At 34.2% G+C, this 22,195-nt stretch overlaps 1 protein-coding gene across 1 annotated transcript; it reads right to left on the bottom strand.

The window, feature by feature from the left end:
- Positions 1-438: 438 nt before the first annotated feature.
- LOC129224247 (uncharacterized) lies at positions 439-1,578 on the bottom strand. The gene has a single exon (XM_054858674.1). It carries the CDS (start codon positions 1,576-1,578, stop codon positions 439-441), a length of 1,140 nt encoding a protein of 379 aa, XP_054714649.1.
- Between the last annotated feature and the right edge of the window lie 20,617 nt (positions 1,579-22,195).

The raw sequence follows: 22,195 nt of genomic DNA, 5'->3' as shown, positions 1-22,195 counted from the left end.
GGGTTTGTATTAAGCTTTATTAGAGCTAAAAATGTTTGAAATAAAGTATTCTTACGATTTGTAAAGGCTGAAAAAAAAATCTGTCTCTAATTTACATTCATTTTGATTTGTATCCGACTTCTAGATTCAAAATAAATAATGTTCAAGGCGAAAAAAACTTGTTACAAAAAATATGTTAAATCCATTCCCTTGAAAAAAAAATATATATATTGATTGCTTTGCGAGAGTTGACTTTCTAGAAACAGAATAATTGCTTTTTAAAGAAAACCGAGATAATAAAGATAAAATACTCATTCTGAACTATAAATAGTTGTAAATACTGATGAACTGGAAATTATGTTTCGTTGAGGCTGGAAAAATACAGCATGATTTACTTAACAACTGACAGTGGTTAAAATATTTCTATATCTTTCATAAATGAACCTTTGAATAGCTAGCTTAGTAAAGTACAACTCTTCCAGAGTTGTTAAAACCTGCCTTCTGCGTACCATTTTGCACACGAAAACCTCTAAGGCTAGCTTTGACGTGCTGACGACCTTTTCTCACATCAAAGTAGTTATTAGGATAGCGTCCAACACTCATTTCCACGTCAGAACTCTTGACTGACATCTGACCGTTTGTTGGCGAAGCTCGTATAACCCGCCTTTCGAAGGTATGAGTCACTTTGACGTCACCGAAATGATCTTGCTTGATGCGGAAGGCACCAACGGTCCATACCTTGTCACCGTTTCTGAAAGTCTTATGCACTGATTTGGTCACCATCTTGCAGCATTCCTCAAGGTAATTATCGTGCAGGCTGTCACTGTAAAACACGGCAATGCTGATGTCGTTGTGCAAATCTTGGAATTTCTCAGATGTCGTCTTCGTGCCAGAAGCATCAACCAGATAGGAAAGGCAGTGGTCGGCCGAAGTGAACACTATACCACGTTTGCACATTTTGGCCTTGCGGCTGAGTGTTGCCATGTGGACATCTGACCCATGCTGAAGAATCCTCCCGTTTGGGTGTATGATGCAGCTTCTGTCGCCTGTTCCACTAATGGCAGCAACAGAGTTGCCAGGGGGATTACTCACGTAAACAGCCTGCTCCGCAGATATGTCCACTCTGACAAGATGCCTCAAAAGAATTGTTACAGCCCCATAGTTGGTGATCATCGGATAAGAATATGGCATATCTTCTGGAAAGGCTTGTAAATTTTCGTATACATTCCGATTCTCATCGAGTGGGACATCACCAAGAAGATAGCTGTCACCATATTCATTGTCATCGTCGCCAGTATCGTTGAGAAGCCCCAATGGATCCCTCGGAACGTCCTCAAGAAAACTTTCGTAATTTTCGATAGAAACTGTTGGTGGAAAGAAGGTTGGAACATTTTGGAAGATCTCAGAAGATGCCGGATATAGAGGATATTGATAAAGCCACAGTGGAATTAAAGGCTCGGGTTCGGGTGCCAAAAACTCTGGCCACAAGGAGTCTTGAACTGCGTACACGTTTGAATGATCATTCAGCTCTTCCAAGTCATGTGGAAATGGAGGTTCACATTGCTGAGGCAGAGTAAATGCAAACCTCTGCCTGCTCATCTTTTTCAGCTATTCTCTCAAATTTTGTCTGCGCTGAAAGGTAATGTTACAATAATATTTTTTTTAAATAATATGACATTTGAGGCAGTGAGAAGCAAAGGGGTGTAAGTGGACATTTTCAAGTTTTGGGTAAAACGCGTTTAAAGATAACGTCCTAGGTAGGCTATCATTAATTTTTTTTTCTAAATCATGCTGTATAGCAGCAATTACCAGGGCTACTAGTACCATCTCTTGCCCCAAGACAATGCCTCATTTGTACTTTGAGTACATACTGTTGCACAACTGATAAAAACTAAATAATATTTTTTGGTTTGACATTTGTTTTTAAATTTTTATATCTGGTTTGTAGTTTGAAATTTTGTAATACTGTATCGAGTTTTATGTTGTTGTTCAACATTACTATCGTGTGTTGATATTACAAAAAAAAAAAAAAAAAAACGTCTTTTTATGTCTTACTCTTGGGACTGTTTCAGAAGCAGTTAAGAGCTTTATTTACACCAGCTTGGCGAAAACTTTGAAAACATTCCAGGTGTTTCGCATTATAAAAATTCTCTCTGTGTATTTTGCGCATTATATTCATTAAAAAATGAATTATCATGGTAACTAGACATCACGCGTCAGTCTGTGCCTAATAAACGCGATTTCGTACTAAATGATTCTTTTGCACCTGAATCTGTAAATGACGTTTCACAAACTTTAAATGTTTCATTTAAAAGTAGTTTTGCGTTAATGGTAGAGTTGCCCACGGATGATATGGAAACGGCAAACTTCTAGCTAAGATGAGTAATGAAGGGGAAAAATACGCGGAAGCGTGCGCCATCAATTTCAATGTGCCAATGAGAATTGACCCAAGGAAAAGGGGCGGAGCTTCGGATTGCTCAAACTATCACTTTGGTAACTACAACTGTTTATTAACCTTTTTCTTTCTCTGATCGCAACCGTAAAGAAAAAAAAAGCATCAAAATTCTTTTTTCCTTTTTAAAATATTATAAAATATGGAAAGAAACAGCTGATTAAGCCTTTCTTTTTTTTTGTAGAACTATGTTATTTTTCTTACTTTGAAATTAAGTTTGCAGAAAAGACAAATGAGAGGTAACTTTTTTTAAGATATTAACATTTACGTAGAAAGATAAAGCGCAGTTAAAAGTGACAAACATTTCGCGATATAAAATTTCCTAAAATGTTTCAAAGATTTAAAAATTGAAAAAGCAGAATGTATGTTGCCAATTTTCAGAAAAAAATCATCTTTGAGAAAATTAAAAATATTCTTCTATGGAATAAACAACAGATTTATTGGAAAAATTAATTACAATTTTGTAAAGTAAATTCTGAAATGGTTGATTGGCCAAACGAATAGCAAATCAGCTTTGGTGTAGGGTTACCAAAATTGCTTCGTCGCCAAGGTGAGATAGCGGGCTGCCAGAATGAAATATTTATCGCCGCGATCCGGTTACCACAATTCTACCGAAATCTTGGCGCGGTCGTCTCATTTTTGGCTTAAATAATTTTATTTTGGTGACTCTGCTGACTTATAGTAACCCTTTATAAATAGAAATTTCCTATCTCTTTGTTTAGATTTGCAAAGAAAAATTCCTCTCGCGCAGGCGTTGGAACCAAAAATTGAAGCCAATGAAGAAAGATCGCCAAATTCCCAATTATCGAAATCTTTCCCATTTTCAATTATCTGCCATTCCAATATTATTTTTAATGCGAAAAGTATGTTCTGTAACTTCGGTATAACCGCCACCGCAGCAGAAGGGTAGAATTACGATACCGGGTCGCGGCGAATAATATTTCATTCTGGCAACCCGCTACCTTACCTTGGCGACGGAGCAATTTCGGCAACCCTACACCAATGTTTATTCGCTATTCGTTTGGCCAATCAAACATTTCAGAGTTCACAACACAAAATTGTGATTTACTTGATTACTAAATATTTTATTTTAATTCCGTAGAACAATATTTTTGATTTCCTCAAAGGTGATTTTTTTCTGATAACTGACAATATATAATGTGTTTCTTCAATTTTTAGATCTTAGAAACATTTTATAAAATTTTACATAGTGGAATGTTTTTCACTTTTAACTATTTTAAGTTATAGATTTAAAAACTAGTTATTTATATCTTTTCATACTTTTTTGGAATTTGTTTGCAGTAAGTAATATCCTTCTTGCTTTATTGTTCTATCTTCAATTTAATATTCATTACTTATCGTGATAACTTATTCAGTAAGTTTGAATTAAAATTTTACTTCTAACGTTCTCTGAATGGATCTTTTGATGTGATTTAACTTATTTAGTTGATCGTTTTAAGTTTTAATTGAACGTTAAATTTACTTAAGGGCTTTTTCTATTTTTTGACGAACTATTTCAGAATAATGTCGTTTTCTAAATAACTTTTAATGTTATAAAACTTTCTAGAAATGTATGTTTCATCTTTATGTTCCTAAGGAAATCAAACATAAAAAGTGTCACATCATTTATGTCATGAACCTTTTCGTTTTATGCGCTTGATCTTCCCACATAGATTATGGTAGAATTACGGTAACCGGGTCGCGTTGGCGTATTTTTTCTATCAGCAGAAGTGTCGCTAATGCGCAGTAAAGAGCAGTGCATAGTAAAGAGCAATCATTTGGCTCATTTGTTGTTCACGTGCGCACGCTGTTATCTTTTGGATTCTTTTTCCCCTTGATTTGGCAATAAGGAAAAACCGCTAAAACCTTCAAATGTTATAAAAAATGCCAAAGCTGTAGCTGCGGTGGTGCTAATCGTTACCGCTGATCGCTAATAGTGAGTACCAAAGTTCACTTATTTATCACCAATCTCGCCAAGTGAACACGTTGCTATCCCCCACCAAAAAAATCTGAATCATTATATCGGCCAAAAGCAAATTAATGTCAACTGCAGAATCACAGTGCATTCGAAAAGTATCACAAAAAAGCCAAATTCTTAATTTTTATTCAGCTACTTTAATGTAACGTTGGGAAAGATTTCAGTAGCTGGAAATTTAGCCCCATGTTTTAGACTAGCACCAAATACTTAGATGCCAAAGACTAAGTGCTTAGGGATTTAAGACTTTTATGACATTCCCGGTAAACGAATATTGCCCAGAGTGTGGCAACCAGGCAAAATTCTCCAAATTTGGACCACGGGGGGGGGGGGGGGATTACTTAAAGTGAAGCACTTGGCGCTTTTTTCAAAGTATTCGTAAAACTAATACAAGAAAAACCATATATTTTAAAATGCAAGGTTTCTGGAATATATAAATAAATGTTTAATTTTTAAACCACACAAACATTAAACAACACTAAAAATTCTTTACAAGAAACATAGTGCACCAAATAGTCCACCAAAAGAAAATATTTCTTCAGTAAAAAGCAAAATAAAATTCTTTAAAATATAGTTTAATTGGAGGAAATATCATAACGTAGATCACAAGTAAAATTGGCAAATGAAAATTCCTATTGCTGAAATATCTGCTGCCATTTTTTACTCCTCACACCTTAATTTAACGATTGAATTAATTAAGCAACTTTTTGGAACTTCCCATATTAGTTAATGACTTGTTTTCTTTTTAGGTAGATGTTATAATGGCTCAATTTAATTATTTCGCCGATTAAAAAATAATAATTTCTTTGAACCATGTATAATGGATTACTCTTTCAAAACTTAAAGCATAAATTTTAAATTTCAACAATATTGATTTTGGCTACATGTGACAAACTTTGTTTTGACTAGTTAGGCGAAAGATTTTAAAAGGCGCCAAGAGTTCCAGGATATGATAATTCTCCTGAATAAAAGCATAAAGCATAAGCAACTACAAAAACATTAATACTATATTGTTTAGTTTCCAAAGTTTTAGGAGATTACTATATTTTATCACTAAAACAAGGAAACTTAATCTATAAATTTAAAATATTTCTTTTGGGCTTACATACTTTTAACTATTTTTAAAAGCCTGGCGATTGTTAATCAGATCTTTTTCCTAAATACAAAAATTGTAAACGTAGGAAAAATGAAGTGGGATGTAGTATGACTTTAAAGCATCAGAATTTTAAAACAAACAATAAAAAATGTTACCTCTGATATTTATTTTTCAAAAAATTAACGCTTCATACGGTCTTTCTTGTAATGGTCATCAACAACGATTCTAAATAAAGAAAAAAGTTTGCACCGCATAAAATTTAAACTCCTCGCGAAAATGAAATGTAAATCGATGTTTCCTTAGATCTGGTGCCTTTTTTCGTAATATTTAATATTTTGATGCTACAGGTAAGCCTTTAGCCGAACAAGGCAGCATATTTCATCGTCTGTTGTCTTTTATAACTTGCATTTTTTTCTTTCCTAATTCTAGAGCTTAAAATCACGATTTTGGGTTGATTAAATAAATTTGCCAAAGAGAAAATAACATTCTAATTGTGCTCGTACAAGGCAAACTAACTAGCTAACTATTGCTTCACCACAATTTCGTAACACATTTCAATCGATGATTCAAGAACCATGACCAAGAAAAGCAGGGGAAAACCCGTCGCAGTTTCGGCGAAGATGCATGTGGTGTCGGCCAGCGGGGGAAGCAGCAGGGAGTAATCCCAATCCTCCGAGCCCTGAGCCAGCACTTATCCCACAGATCGCTTCTGGATCTAAAGGGTGTTTTTTTAGAGGTATAGAACTTTAAGTTGGCAACACTGTTTGATATGTGTGACATTTTGATAGCTGTCACTTGTTTTGTGTTCAATTCGGTTTGCCATTTCATCATGAATAGACAACAAGGCGGTGCAACATGTCACACAGCGCGTGTCACAATTGATTTATTGAAAGGAACGTTCGGTGAACAAATAATTTCGCATAATGGATCCGTGAATTGGCCTGCAAGATCACGCGATTTAACACCGCTGGACTACTTTTTGTGGGGCTATGTGGAGTCTGGTCTGCAATGATAAGCCACAGACGATTGACGCCTTGGAAAAGAACATTGCTACCTTATTACTCACATACGGCCTCTATTGCTGAAAAAAGTGAGAAAATTAGACTTTCCAATTGGACTTCCTCCGAGCCAGCCGAGGTGGCCATATGCCAGAAATAACATTTAAATAAAAATGGCATAGAATCATCTTTCGAATAAAGCAACATTCATGGCAATTAACAACATTTAACTGTGTTTTATTTGAACCTAAAGTTCTCTACCTTTAAAAAAACCCCTTTACTTCCCTATTATGGAACTCTTCGAAATCTGGAGCAGACGTTGATGAAGAATCTTCCATGGATGAGGGCAAGTTTGACTCGCCCGTCAAGTATTCCGAAGTTACTGATGTTTTCCAATGGGACAGGAGCCCATGTCTCATGACAAAGCTTGTACTGATAGATTTATTGTTGTGTATCAAACTCTAGTAGGGAAAGAACTGTACCGGATCCGTGACGAGGGTGTCACTGATGCAGCTTTCACCGAGTCCCTGGTGAGAGTTCTTCTTCATACTACCCTGCACTCATATCCCTGCAAAGCCTTAGCAGTAAAACTTGATGAAAACCTAATGTTTATCCCCTCTAAGAAAACTGCTAAATTCTCCCCCCCCCCCCACATTCTTTGGCTCCTTTAAACATTTCAAGTAAATTCTCCCGCCCCTCTTGATAAGAGCACTACTGCTCCAACTATTGAGGAACCTCCCCCTCCCCCCAAACAAGTGAGATTGTCCCCTATATTAGTTTCAACCCCCCTATTTACTTTAACTTTTTTAGAGACTTAAGTAATAAATGCAAAAACTTCAAAATCAGGAATTTCTCCCGCACTAATTAGTGCTAAATTATCGTAGATGATACCACTGACAGTAATAGATTATCTTAAAAAAATCAGGTGGAGTTTTACTCCAGGCGGATTAGAGGCCCAAAACTTCAAAAATATGTGATCCGAGGACTTCCTTTCGCACCAACACTGAGGACTTTGCTTCTCAACTTAAAGATCTTGATTTCAACCTTATCAAAATTGCCCATCTGAAACGGGGGGATAACCCCCCCCCCCTGCCCCTATTCCAAATTACTCTTCCAGACAGTGAACAATGCACTAAAATTCTTCAAGTTAAAAACATCATAGTCACTGAAATTAAAGTTGAAAAATACCGTAACCGTAAAGTACCGTACCGTAATCGTGATGCAGTACTTCGCCTGCTAGGGGTTCAACCATCTGGCAGCAAATTGCAATCGCAAGACCCGATGTGTTGTGTGCGGTGGGGAACACACAAAATCCAATTTCTCCAATTTGGGTGTAAAGGAAAAAGTGTGCTGCAGTAACTGCGGAGAAAACCATGCAGCCTCTTATCGGGGTTGCAGGGCTTTCCCTAAACCTAAAATTCAATCAGACCCTTGTTTAGGAGGGAAACTTCCTATGCTGCAGTGTCCTCTGATACTACCCCTCCACCTGAAATCCCCACCCAGGAGGAGTTCAGCATCCCAGAAATTCCGTTCCTATTTAAAGAAATAAATCGATTCATAAATGTTAAGAAAATCATCTCCAACTTGAAGATAGCCCTCCCTAAGCTTAAAAGCAGCCACAGTAACCTCAATAAACTCTTTGCTCTAACCCAGATCTTGTTTGACCTGAACTTGTTCTTTTTCCTTTTTCTTTTCCACCCTATCTTAACTTAATAGCAGCCCTGTAAACCTTCTTCAGAAACTTTCTCTAATCATCCTTCCCATTACTGGATCTTGCCAAGGACTCACTCACCGGCCGAATTCGGCCAATGATAGCTACGCTCTCTTCGGGGAAATTCTACCTGTTACATTACCAGTTGACACGGGGCGGAGCCCCTTGGTGCCACAAGCACGAACTTCATACTTCCGTGGCAAATGTCCTATTGGACAGGTCATATCCTACATAAGAGGAACAGTTTTGGTTTCACCTCTTTATGCAGTCATTAGCCAGAGACTGCAGCAACTTTTATACTTTATTCTCTTATATTAGACTTTTGTACGTTTAAATTTGCCAGTTCTAGAACTTCAATGTGCCACCTAGCGGTGGTTTAAAAATTAGCCAGACAGGTCAAACGTTTCAAATTTGAGCAGACAAGGCGGATGTCCCATCGGACATATCACATCCTGCGTAAGTAGGTCGATCTGGCTTTAAGCTTTATTTAGACACTATTGGCGAGAGACTACGGCACCTCTTACAGTTTATTTGATTTGGTAAGATATGTTTCACTAGAGTCACAAAATGAATATATCTTTATGTATAGATTAGGGGGTTATTGCCCCCTGCTGACCCTCGCTGCACAACCTCCGAGAACAGTAGGCAGTTCCATTTGGATTACTTCACGGTCCAAACTGTCTACTCTCATTCATCACATTTGCAATATCATTCTAGCCCAGCAGGTACGAGTTCAATCTCATGCTCATAATAACGATGTATTTTGACGCTATAGTTGGGGAAAACCTAACCTGCAGCATCTAATGCAGTGATCTGCATAGGCTCACAATGTTGTCAGGTTGCATATAAACAACTTTTACTTTGCTGGAGACCATGTAAAAATTTGAGGACTCCTGTTTGGCTATCACATAAATACGTCATCTATCTCATTTATAGCTTGTTTTGCATGCTCTAATTATTGTTTCATTTCAAAACAAGATCGTTTTACGTTATTCGAAGGGTTAACAAATTCAGAACACACAAGCTGGAATTCAGAAGTTCTAAAGAACCACATCTGCTCACATGCAGTGGATGGTGAAAAAACATGGCCGACACATATATGTCGGCTGGCCAATCAATAGTTCCAAAACTATTACTAGGTCTCTAGCTCAGTAAAAGTTGTTTATTTGCTGCCAGGTTAGGTTTGCCCCTACTATAAATATTTTCGACTCTGCCAATCTTGCCGGAAGGAAACGATAACTGTCCAAAATTTGCGAATATTCTAAAATCTATCTCAAGTGACACAATTTCTCCCATCATTGAAAACCTACCTACCTGAAATCGGAAATTTATTAATAATTTCGATAATTCTACAGCATACGTATCGTTCATATTTATTCGAATATGTATTTTCGACAACAATAAGTGCAAGTGTTACGTTATTGAGCGATCATGAATTGCTTATTGTTTTCATTTGACTGTTGAATGATGTTTTTGATTTTTTCTCCGCCTTCCACTGCAGCATCACCGTCGACTGGCCGCTCCCGATGCTACTCCTCTAGCGAACAAAGTCTCCAGATTGCGTCCATATCCTACACGCACGCGTACACATACACACACCATACACGCCTACAACATATATACACCATATACGCCTACAACATATGTATACCATACACGCCTACACACATACACACGCCTACAACATACACGCCTATACACACATATATGCTTACAAGCACACGCCCACAACACACACGCACGCATGTGTACATACATTCATACATACACACAAACACATACAGGCCTACATACACACACTCGTTATTTGCGAAAAACATAATTTGAATTCAAGATGCCAAAAATTCAAATTTTCTTTTTTTTTATTATTATTTTCTTTTTCGTTTGAAAATCTTTGAAGTGAATCCTGTTTTATGCAAATCATTTCTTTGTCTCAATATATTTCTTTTGAACTTTTGATGTTATGTTTCTGCAAGTGAATCATATGCAAGACGGCGGAGAACCGAGCCGAGTCCCTCGTCAACTTGACCCCCCCCCTTTTTCTATAAAACTAATTAAAATTATACTACTTCTATTCCTAGAAAAGCCCCCTCAAGGGCTTGAGCCCCTAGGTTTTGACTAGGCTGACATGGGCTCTTCTCGGCCCTGAACACATGTTGACATTTTTTTAACCCGAAACGTACTGATGAAACAGGTTGACTTTATTTTACGGAACATAATAAAAAATATTAATATACTTCTCGGCAAAACTTATTGTTTCTGACAGTTGTCTGATATGTATTAAATATATAGCAGAATAATATTTTCTCCCTTTGTTTAAAACATTCCCCGCCGTAATTGAAGTCACTAATTTTTACGCAAAAGTTCTCATCTTCAGAAGCAGGATGTAGTTTGAAAATGAAAGTTATGCAATTGGAGAAATATTGGAAAATGATTTTCACGTTGAAATTTCTTTTTTCATTTAGTAAAATATATTCAATTAATTTTCAGAAAGTTTGAGCAGTGAAAATGCAAATTAATTTGGATGGAACTGGTTGATAGGATGGTTGCAACAAACAATGCTTATGCAATTATTCTTTCGTAAGTGTAGACGTAAGAAGCTTTATTTATTTTGCAACTTGTTTTCCACTGGATAAATAGGTATTTATGAAGGCGTACCACCGACTTGTGTACTAAGTGGTTTAACAATTCTATTTCGTTAATAGTTGGTTGCTTTTGTTAGTGTGTACGGTTTTATATGGACAACACAATGCTAAAATTGATTTAGCATAGATTCTTCTGCATTTTAAAATAACAGTTTTAGAAATGTTAGATTAAGTAAACTCAGCACACAAACTTTCTAATTCATCCATCGTTTAATATTTATAAAAAATACAACATGAAGAAGACAAAGATAAAAGTTCATCAGCATCCGTTAAAACAAAGAAGATGCCACCACAGGAACATCTGAAAGTTTGGTTAAGAAGTAGGGCTGGTACTGCCATTATTTGAGAATTTTTGAAGAGGTTTTACATGACGTTAGCCTTGTTAAACACACCATGCTCACATGTGTCTACTTTTCCTTTATCTATTTGAATAGATTAAAAGAAATATTTTGTTTTTGAAAATTTGCTTAAAATGTTAAAAACGTATGTTTGACACAATATGCAATCTTAGCAACCAACGAAAATCTACCTCATCCTAGCTACGTCAGATGTTAAAAAGTCGATGCTGGTTAGAGGGAAAGTAGGCTCGTTTAGTTCTGTATAAAACTTATTGTTTATTTTTTTATATTACTCAAATTGACAAAGCATGATACATTGAATTTGATTATAGGGTGAGAAAAATTGGTGTATTAAGGGGGTCCGGGACACATTTTGAAAAATTTTTTATTATGTACTTTAGAGTTTTGAAGTTTTCTGAACTGATTCATCATTTATTTAATAAGCAAAATAATAACATAAATATGAAAAAAAAATATTTTTTATTTAAATTTAATTAGTTTTTTTCAAAAAAATGGGGTTGCTTTAAATTGCTATAACTCAAAATATTGTTGGTCAATTTTCAATTTTTTTTCAAAAAAGTATGCACAAATATCTAAGCTTTAATTTTTATTCGGCGATTTTAAAAATATTGATTCAATAAAAAATAAAAAATATTTGAAGAAAAATTTCGAAAAATTCGAAGATACTTTTTTTTTAAAAAATCATAATTTTTGCAGTAAACGTTTTTTTCAAATTCGCCGAATAAAAATTAAAGTAAATTGCTTGAAAAAGATATGCTTCAAGTTTCATTACTTTATCTCTATCGGTTCCTGACTTATAAGAGTTTGAATGCAAGAAATCGGGAAAAATTGCATCATGGAGAAAAACGCGTTTAAAGTTTTAAAGTTATGTACACATTCGTTAGATGCATGCAACAAAAATAACTATAACTTTCGTTCTATTTAAGGTAGAAACAAGATTCAAACGTCCTCTTAAGCAGAAAAAAACGGAGCAATTTTTCAAATTATAAAAAAAAATTGCAAAATTTGAGGATTTTTGTGTCCCGGACCCCCTTAATATTAATGAATATAATATATATATATATATACCGTAAGACATCTAACAGTAAGATAGCCTACTGTTGCTCTGAGGCGACGATATTCTAAAGATATTTGAATTCAGCTAGAATGACCATTACTAGTTTTACTGTTAGTAAGTGTATACTTAGTAAGTGTACTTCAATTTATTTTTTTTTAAAAAGTGGAAATCATAATTAAAAACTGAGGAAAATACCACAGCCATTAAATTTTCTAAGTTCTTACAACGTTAGAATTATTTTTTTTCCTATGAACAAGAACTGCAACATTTGTGTCCAAATTTAAAAACAAATCTTAAGCTTGCCCTAATCCAGTCATTTACCCTACATATATTTTTAAAAATCCAGCTTGTAATATTGAAAAAAAAATCTACTTTTAAGTCAGTAGTTGTTGGATATACTTCTATGATACAATACCTTTAATATTCTAATTCCATTTCCAAAACCTATGTAGCCTGAATATTTTTTTTTTGTTCGAAAAGCAGTTTGTCATTTAACCCTTAAGCATGCCCGTAGACAGTTCCCTAATAAATTTTAAAAAATCTAACTTGTAATTTTAAAATAAGTCTGTATTTTTGAGTCATTAGTTTTTTAATAGGCTTGAAGGGTTTTTTTACGTTTAATAACACAATGCCTTTAAACTTTTTAGTTCAATTTAAAATCTATTTTGCCTGAGAACTTTTTTACTTCTTATAACACTTTGGTATTCAACCCTTAAGCATGCCCGTAGCCAGTCATTTCCCAAACATTTTTTTTTTAAATCTAACTTGTAATATTAATTCAAGTCTGTATTTTTGAGTCAGTAGTTGTTCGATATGCCACACACATTATAGCACAAAATATGCTTAAAAGGTTTTAAACCTCTAACGATGCCTTTAACGTTTTTATTTCATTTTTCCAATCTATGTTTCCTGAAAACTTCTATAGCTTTTATAATACTTAGCCATTGATCCATTCAGCATGCCCGTAGCCAGTCTTTTTCCCTACATGCATTTTTCAAAATTAAACTTGTAATACATATTTAAAAAACTTCTGTACTTTTGAGTCCGTAGTTGTTAGATATGCTAAGTATTATAGCACAAAATAAGCTTAAAAGGTTTTTTTTACCTCCAATGACATAATACCTTTAACGTTTTTATTTCATTTTTTAAATCTATATTTCCTTAAAACTTTTTGAGCAATCACGATTGCTTATTGTTCTCACTTGACTGTTTTTGGCGTTCCTATGATTTTATTTTCCCGCCAGCACTCTCCGCAGCATCACCGTCGACCGGCTCCTCACGATGCTGCACCTCTAGCGAAAACCGTCTCCAGGTTTCGTCAATATCCTACATTTACACGCACCTACACACATATACATATATACACCTACAAACACATACATACATCTACACACATACACAAACACATACACACACAAACACACACACACCTAAACACTCACATACACAGAACTACCCACAGAATCATGCCTGCACACAGACACGAACACATACGCCTACACACACACATACCCCCCCCCACACACCTACACACATACACGCAACTACCCACACACTCATGCCTGCACACAGACACAAACACACATGCCTACACACATACATATACCCCTACACACAAACACACATACCCCTACACACATAGCCCCCCTCCCACACACAAACACACACGCCTACGTATGCACACACACTCGTGATTGCGAAAAACATAATTTGAATTCAAGATGACAAAATTCAAATTAATTTTTCTTTTTTTTAGTTCTTATAACACATTTTTCCATTTAACCCATAAGCATGCCCGTAGCCAGTCATTTATCCAACATAAATTTTTAAAAATCTAACTTGTAATATTAAAACAGATATGCATTTTTGAGTCAGTAGTTGTTCAATATGCCATATATATTATAGCACAAAATATGCTAAAAAGACTGACCTTTAAAAATATTTTTTTTTTTCATTTTTGAAATCCATGTTGCCTGAACAGTTTTTTAGTTCCTATAACACTTTGCCATTTCCTGAAATCAAATTTCGAAAGTCAGTTACTAAGATTAATGAAGCATAGCAGTTTTCAATTTCATGGCACCGCGCTTTCGATTTACGATCTTAAATTGGTCTTTCGTGCAATAACTGCAGCGCAATTTTCTGAGAGTAAAAGCATTTTTCATATATTTTTCTTTTCATTATATTTTTCATCGCCCAACTATAAACTGGATATTAATATCTTTTCAAGCGTTTCTGATGTGATGCAATTTTAATATTTTAATTAAAGTTCACTGTAGTCAGTAATAACATATTAACTAAAAATAATTCTCAAATTTGTAAATGATGTCAACCTTCTGTCATCGAGACAAAATGATGATTTCTCATGCATCGTAAACATAAGAACTCTGGTGCGATGAAGTAAATTGAAAATACGCTTACAATAAACTAATAGTAATTTGTATTTAAGTTATTCATATTTTCAATTGCAGTTGGTTCTCTGTTTAACGAAGCTCTTTTTAACGGCTTTCTCTGTTTTAACCTCTTTTTTACGGTCCCGTACCCTCCTCCCCCCTCCCCACTGTAGATTTTGAATAATTCCGTTTAAAGACAAATCCGTTTTTTTATGATTCCTTGAAAGTCCGTAAATAGAGAATGGAGTCGTTTCCAAAATTTTAAAAATATGTTTTTCTGAAAGAGCATGCTTAAAAATATAAGATCTGACCAGTTTTTAAATAATTTGTTCAAGTGTAATATTTTAAAAAAAATTACTTAAATCAGTGCGCTTTCATTGTTTACGTTTCTGTCGTGTGACATCACAAATGATGAAATACCATTCAATGTTGCTATTCATGGAGAAAACTATTTAATTCTCATCTTTACTCACGTGTATTGGCAACACTATGGTTGATAGCAAGCGTAGAGCACAATTTTAATTCGCTTCTTGATTATCATAACGTGGAAACGTAGTAGAAAGATACGCCAAATTGCATCATTTGTGACGTTATAAAGACCATGCTTTGTTTTCAAAATCGGACATTTTAAAAAATTAATTAAAAAATAACTGTTGGGAAAATGAAAATTTTCTTGGTCCATGTTATTTTTTTTACTCATTCTATCAATTTCAGTGACTAAAAGTAGTACTTTTGACTGAAGGAAACAACACCATTAACTGCAATTTAGTTGCTCAGTTTTAATGTAACTGGAATGACAGACAATTTAGTACATTAGAATGTTTCCAACTATGTTTTCTCAGTATGTTTTCTTCTCATGGTGTAGTATTGGGCATTAAGGAAAATTATCCCTAAGTAGATCACTGAGGATTGGACAAATTTAATGAAATTAATTTTTAATCTACATTCTACAAACACTGTAGCTACATTCATCATGTGTCACCAAACATTAAAACAGTGTTCAACACAGAATCTGTTTAAATGGGAAGAAAAATCACTTTTACTGAATTGACGAAATGTACTCTCTTTGGCCACTACTGAGGGCAAACTGGATAGTCATTACCAAATTAATGTATTTAATTGATGGATATGTTTTGATTTTTATTTATTTACTAGAAAGTCGACTGTCAAGATATGACGGGAGAAAATTGCTTCTGCATTTCGAAGAAAGAAATTGCATGTTTGATTATAGTTTGATAGTTGAAATTTTAACCCTAACTCCCATGGATTAACTCTAAACTCTAGTACAGAGCTATGGCGCGAGTTTCATTGTTGGTGACGTCAGAACGTTACTCGATTAGTGAATTGGCTATTATATATATACGAGGATTTATTTTATTGTTAAAAATTAATCTGGTTTTTTATTAATAAAAATACGAGAAATGACGGAATTAATAGAGGAATAACTGGTAAAACAAATTAATGCATTTAACTACTTATTATATTTACCAACGTCGGGTACGAGCGAAAGTTAGTGACAAATTTGCATATGCCCGTGTGTTGCACTGAAGATTTTATATCTCTCGTCATTTTATCTCTTATTCCCCCGTCTAAGATCCAATCTAAGAAAAATAAGTAGTCCAGGTTGAAATTAAACTTATTTACCACAAATGCTACAAATATGCAGCATGTTTAGTATATAAAGAAATTGATGCTTTTTGATATTTAGTTGCTAGAAATTTATTGCTTATTGTCACCTCAAAGCAACAATAGGATATATTACTGTTATACCCATGATTAGGTGTCTTACTGTTGTTCTGAGGCGACAATGATTTTCTTTTCATTTTTATTAAACTCTTCTATTTCATAAAAATACCAAGCGCAAAAGAATTAATTAGAAAATGTTACGTCATATTACGCAACTTTCGTTAAGGAAAAAAAACATTTAGAAATATCTTACATCACTCTGACATCAAAACTTTAAGACATTTCGACACAGCTGGTTTGTTCTTAAATTTCCTCCATGTACGAAATATTATATCTGATCACTTGAAGCAAAAGATTTAGGTAAGCGAATTCGAAAAACATTTCCCTTTGTTACGTTTCCATACGCTCATAATAGCAATTTGTCGAAGACGTTTTAAACAATTTTGCAGATATGTTCATTTCGAACGTAAATCCTTTTGTCCAACTTTTGAATGCAGGGGGAAAATTGAAGTTTAAGCCTCATAAAGCACCGAAATTGCTCTTTAATGTGAAAGAACAATAAAATCTTTGTTTGTGGGTAGCAACGGAAACGAAATGAAAAGCTACGTGTATTCTTTCTGCGAAACAATAACTGAAGAGAATTGTTTTAAAATGCGAATGCTCTTTATGGTTGAATGAATTATTTCAATTTAAAACTTCAGTAAATAACATGGATCTTTGTTTTCTTAGTTTCCCAATGTAGTACGCAATCAAAATATCTGCTGGTCTAAGTTCCTTGGGAGACAATTTTCTCAATAACAGGAAATTGTATTTTAAAGTTTCTAATTTAGATTACATTTTGAGGTTCAATTATTTCTTAATATATACATGGGTATGAATAAACAGGGGAGAATTAGAAGGAATTGGACAATTGCATTTATCCAAGAAAAAAAGAAAGAAAACATAAATCTAGCTGGTCCATTAGGTTGCTGCAGTTTTAAGGAATTGCTTCATTCTGATCTGTTACATCTACTCTCTGGACAATTTTAAACATTGTTTTTTCCATATGAATGCACTTGTCTCCTCCCCCCTCACCCTTCTTCCAAACTCTCCTCTACCCTAATTTTCTTGAAATTGTGTTTTTTAAATCGTTTTAATTTTTTAAAAAACTTCTTATGAGGGGGATGCTTAAATATTACAGCATTTTAGTGAACTATTGGACCACTGTTTTTTACTCCCTTGTAGGGGAAACCTGGGCAACGTGAATACCTTAAGCTTTTCTTGATTATTGTCGTTTAGTTATTACTTTGGAAATTGAAAAAAATGCTTATAATCATTCTTCATTTAATGAACTTACGTAATTCAGTAACAGTTGTCATTAATATTAATTACACTATTAGATATAAGGCCAGTTTTGTACAATAGCATAAATATCCACTTTGCCCAACACCCCGGGTAAAGTGGATTCGGTACCAGGGCAAAGCGAACACCGACATTATTTGCCATAAAACTAAACATTAAAAATAAAATAACCATCGAAAACTAAAGGAACATATCCGAAAAACATTTTTTTCCTACAATGCTAATTATTGTAGTTATTACATGTAAAGAAATTGAATTTAAAAATGAAATAAACGTCGAAAATTAAAAGAGCATATTAAAAAAAAAAAATTTTCTACAATACTAATTATTGTAGTTATTAAAAAAAGAAATAGAACTTAAAAATAAAATAAGCATCGAAAATTAAAGGCTCATATTAAAAAACGTTTTTTATAATACTAATTATTATAACAAACAGAGAAATTAAACTAAAAAAAGTCAATGTCCAAAATTTCAGAGCATATTAAAAACAAAAAACATTTTTCTGCTACAATATTAATCATTGTAGTTATCACAAAGAAAATCATTACTATTTTCGAATGCTGAACACTTTTTATGACACCACTGAGTACAAATACACATTGTATTCATTGGTCGATCATCTTTTTCAATGAAAATTTCATCACAGAAAATGCACCTTACATCATCAAATTTCTTTACTCCCTTCTTCTTATCATTCTCTTATGCAGTCCTATGTATTATACCATAGATCTTTTTAGTAGTGGTTTTTTTAAAGAAGCTTTAGTCGAAACATCATCCAGTTACTTCATGACAGTCTTTTTTGATTTTTAAAATTTTTGTTTTTGATTGTCCTTTACTGGAGTACTTCTCAGGATCGTAGAACTCTGTAGCTTTAGCTTACGTGTTGTTATAGTTTTAGCAGGCTGAGACATAGGCTGTAAAACTGAAGGACTGTAGTACTTCTTAGCACATGTAGTAGTTCTTAGCACATCCAGGTTTGGGTGAAGCGGCGGGAACATCTTTGCCTTGGACTTATTCTGTTGTTTCAGGTCCCATGGGAGTATGAGGACGGTCTTCAATGGTAGCATTGTCTTGAGGTCTTAAAATTAAAGGACTTCCAGGTTCGTATGAAGTTACTTGTCACGACCGGGCATAGTGAATATGGTATCCACTTTGCCCAATCCGCATTGCCCTTTAGGTAAATTTTTGAGGTTACTAAAAACTACTAAAAAATCAGAGCATCTAAACTCGTCGTCTACGGATAGTTGAAAGCTACATAATCGTGCATCAAATCCTAGTCATAACTAAGAACATGTAACAAATAGTATTAAAGTTATAGATGAAACACTAACCTCTGTAAACTAATATTGTTTTCTCCGAAAGATACTTTGTTCGGTCACTTGCGTCTCGTGACGCGAACTCGTACCGACGTGTATGCCGCACACGGAGCGGCAACAGGCGACCGTTGCTATGACAATACAGTTGCCGGCCAACTAATTATTTGGGAGTTATAGGCAAAATTCGCTTTTCCCGGGGTATCCACTTTAGCCGGGTTTCCCCTACTCAATGAAGGAACTATCGTAATCGGAAAAATGTTTTGTTCAAGTTTCGGCCTACTTTTCCATTTTACGCAACATCTATTGAAAGTTGACGTGTTTTCGGGTACAATTGTACGTGTTCATGTACGGAATACTGAAGTATCAGGTTTGACCATAACCGAGTTAGTTATTAATTTCCTTCTGAAGCCTGTACGTGGGTTCACATGTTCATATATCGTCGCCTCAGAGCAACTGTAAAATATCTAATCCGAGGAGTAACACTAAGATCTCTTACTGTTGCTCAGATATGTATATTTGGGTGGAAAAAATCAAAATCTGATAAACGTTAAATAATAATGCGGAAAAGTTACCTTTTGTAGAGATATTTAGTCATGCAAAACGATTTCGACAGAAAAAAAATATCATGAGGGTTCACCCGCGCCTTGAAGTTGACCATTATTGCATAAAACGTGGAAAAAATTACAATAATTTCATAATAAAAATTTGATAAATTTGGTGAAATGTCGCTTAAGAGTAGGCTTTTTGTGTAAATTACACACCGCATGTAATTATTTCAGTAATTAATTATATTTTAAATTTCCACACATGCTTTGAAATTGACGAATATAGCATCAAAACTGAATAACATCGTGATGTTCCGTACATTGAGGAAAAAGTATTAGAAGTTATTATTTGTAAAAAATTGTTTCCATATTAATTAATTTTTACATAGATACGGAAAAAAAAGGTAATACAAGCAGTTCTTACATAGTAAAAAAAAAAGATAATTCTCCACTTAGTCAATAACTTTAGCTCAAAAAGAAAAATTTGCCCGATTGAGAACAAGGGTGTGACACTCCTCGAGTCATACCTCGAAACAAAAGAAGTTGCTGAATAAATTTTAAGTATTTTTGAGTTCTCAAACTGTAACTACATTTCACACTATAAAGCATAGTTTGGCTAGCGAGTCGGACTTATTATCTTGACTCCAAACAATGTTTGGCCTTGGTGATTCAGGGGTAATATTTATAGATTCTAATCTGACTCTAAGAAATCCATCTCTCTTGGGTTAGACGACCAACTGTGGTTGACGCTTCTTTGTCTAATTTTACGCATCGACTCATTGTTTTAGTATAACGTTAGGTTTTATAAAGCATACAATTCAATAGCTGCGCCATCAAGTACCATTTCTTTCAATGTTTTATCTGAAATTCCAACTTTACGTGGAGGATCCGAGTTTTCTACACCCACCTATCAATGAGCTGAAGTTAGTCTTTCGGCATCGAAATTGAAATCTGGAATTACAAATTTTTTTTATCCTACCGAATTTCTTAACTTTGCCATCGTACTCCGACGGAAACCATGTTCTAAGATGACGTTTTCATCGTCAACAATACCGCAGTTCTGTACAGTGGTTACTTTGAGAATCTAAAAAATATTACACCGGAGAATGCAAAAGATCGTCCTCAGACATCTTGATTTGTGTCGGATTACGACGACAAATTCGAAGAATTCGACTGGACATTGAAAATTTTCAATTTCAGATTTCAGTTTCGAAGCTGAGACATTGTTCTCATCGATAAGCAAAAGTGGGAAAACTTAGCTCCACCTTTCCAAAATGGGAATTTCTGATAAAACTTTGAAAGAAATGGTGCTTGAGGGCGTACCAACTGAATTTTATGGTTTTCAAAACCTCACATGTGATACTAAAGCAGTGAGACAATAGGTAAAATTGTATAAAGATGAGCTAGCTACAGTTTAATCAAGAGTTTATTCAAGAAACTGTTTAGACAAAGACTTGATTCGAGTCAATTTTAAATCCAGAAATACGCCACAATTTAACACTAAGACCGAAAATTGGCAGGAGTGAAATAGTTCAACTCGTACGCCAAACTATGTTTTATAGTAACCAATGTAATTAAAGTTTCGATGCTCAAAAATATTAAAATTTATTTAGCAACTTCCTTTGTTTCAAGGTGTGACTTATGTCGGTTTTTCAAGCTACATTTACATTTTCATATTTTTACACTTAACTATTGTTCCCTATCAGGCAAATTTTACTTTTTGAGCTATAGCTATTGACTAAGTGGAGAATTATCTTTCTTTTACTGAATAAGAAATGCTTGAATTACTTATATTTTTCTGTATTTATGTAAGAATTAATTAATATGGAAGCAAATTTTTACAAATAATAGCGTCTAATACTTTTTCTTCAACGTAAGGGGGATCACGATGTTATTCAGATTTGACGCTATGATCGTCAAATTCAAAGCATGTGTGGAACTTTAAAATATAGTTAATTATTGAAAGAATCACATGCGGATTGTAATCTATACAAAAAGCCTACTCTTAAGTGATATTACTCAAAATTTATCAAATTTTTATTTTTGATGAAATTATTGTAACGTTTTTTTCACTTTTTATGCAATAGTGGCATAAGGGCTTCAAGACACGGGCGAACCCTCAAGACATTTTTTTTCTGCTGAAATCGTTTTGCATGTCTTTGCAAAAGGCAACTTTTCCGCACTATTATTTAACGTTTATCAGATTTTGATTTTTTTCACGTCACCCTAATGTGTATGGTGACCACTTGGCAATGTTTCGACTAATTTTGTTTTCAATTTGGCAATATATCATCAAGTTGATGACTGCATTGCGATACCAAAAGTCAGTGTCAGTTAGAAAATATTGCGATATTTTGCGTAATTTCCGAAGATCCATTGTTTAAATTTCTGCTTACTCTAAGCCATTATTATATTGTACTTTTTTTACTTTTACGTATTCGATTTAGTTTTTGTTGTTGTATTTTCAGTTCTCAAACATAAACAGCAAAATAAAATTCATTTTAAAGTGTTGTTTTCAATATTTAACATATTTTTATGTGTTCAGGAAAGCGTATGAACAATTTATATTCAGAAATACTATTTCTAACTTGCGTATGAGAATACACGCATCCACTATTTTGAATTACTAAAATTTCATCGATTAT

This window comes from Uloborus diversus, chromosome 6 (genome assembly GCF_026930045.1).
Source record: "Uloborus diversus isolate 005 chromosome 6, Udiv.v.3.1, whole genome shotgun sequence".
In the NCBI taxonomy this organism is placed as follows: Eukaryota; Metazoa; Arthropoda; class Arachnida; order Araneae; family Uloboridae; genus Uloborus; species Uloborus diversus.
This window is presented reverse-complemented; position numbering and strand designations above follow the sequence as displayed.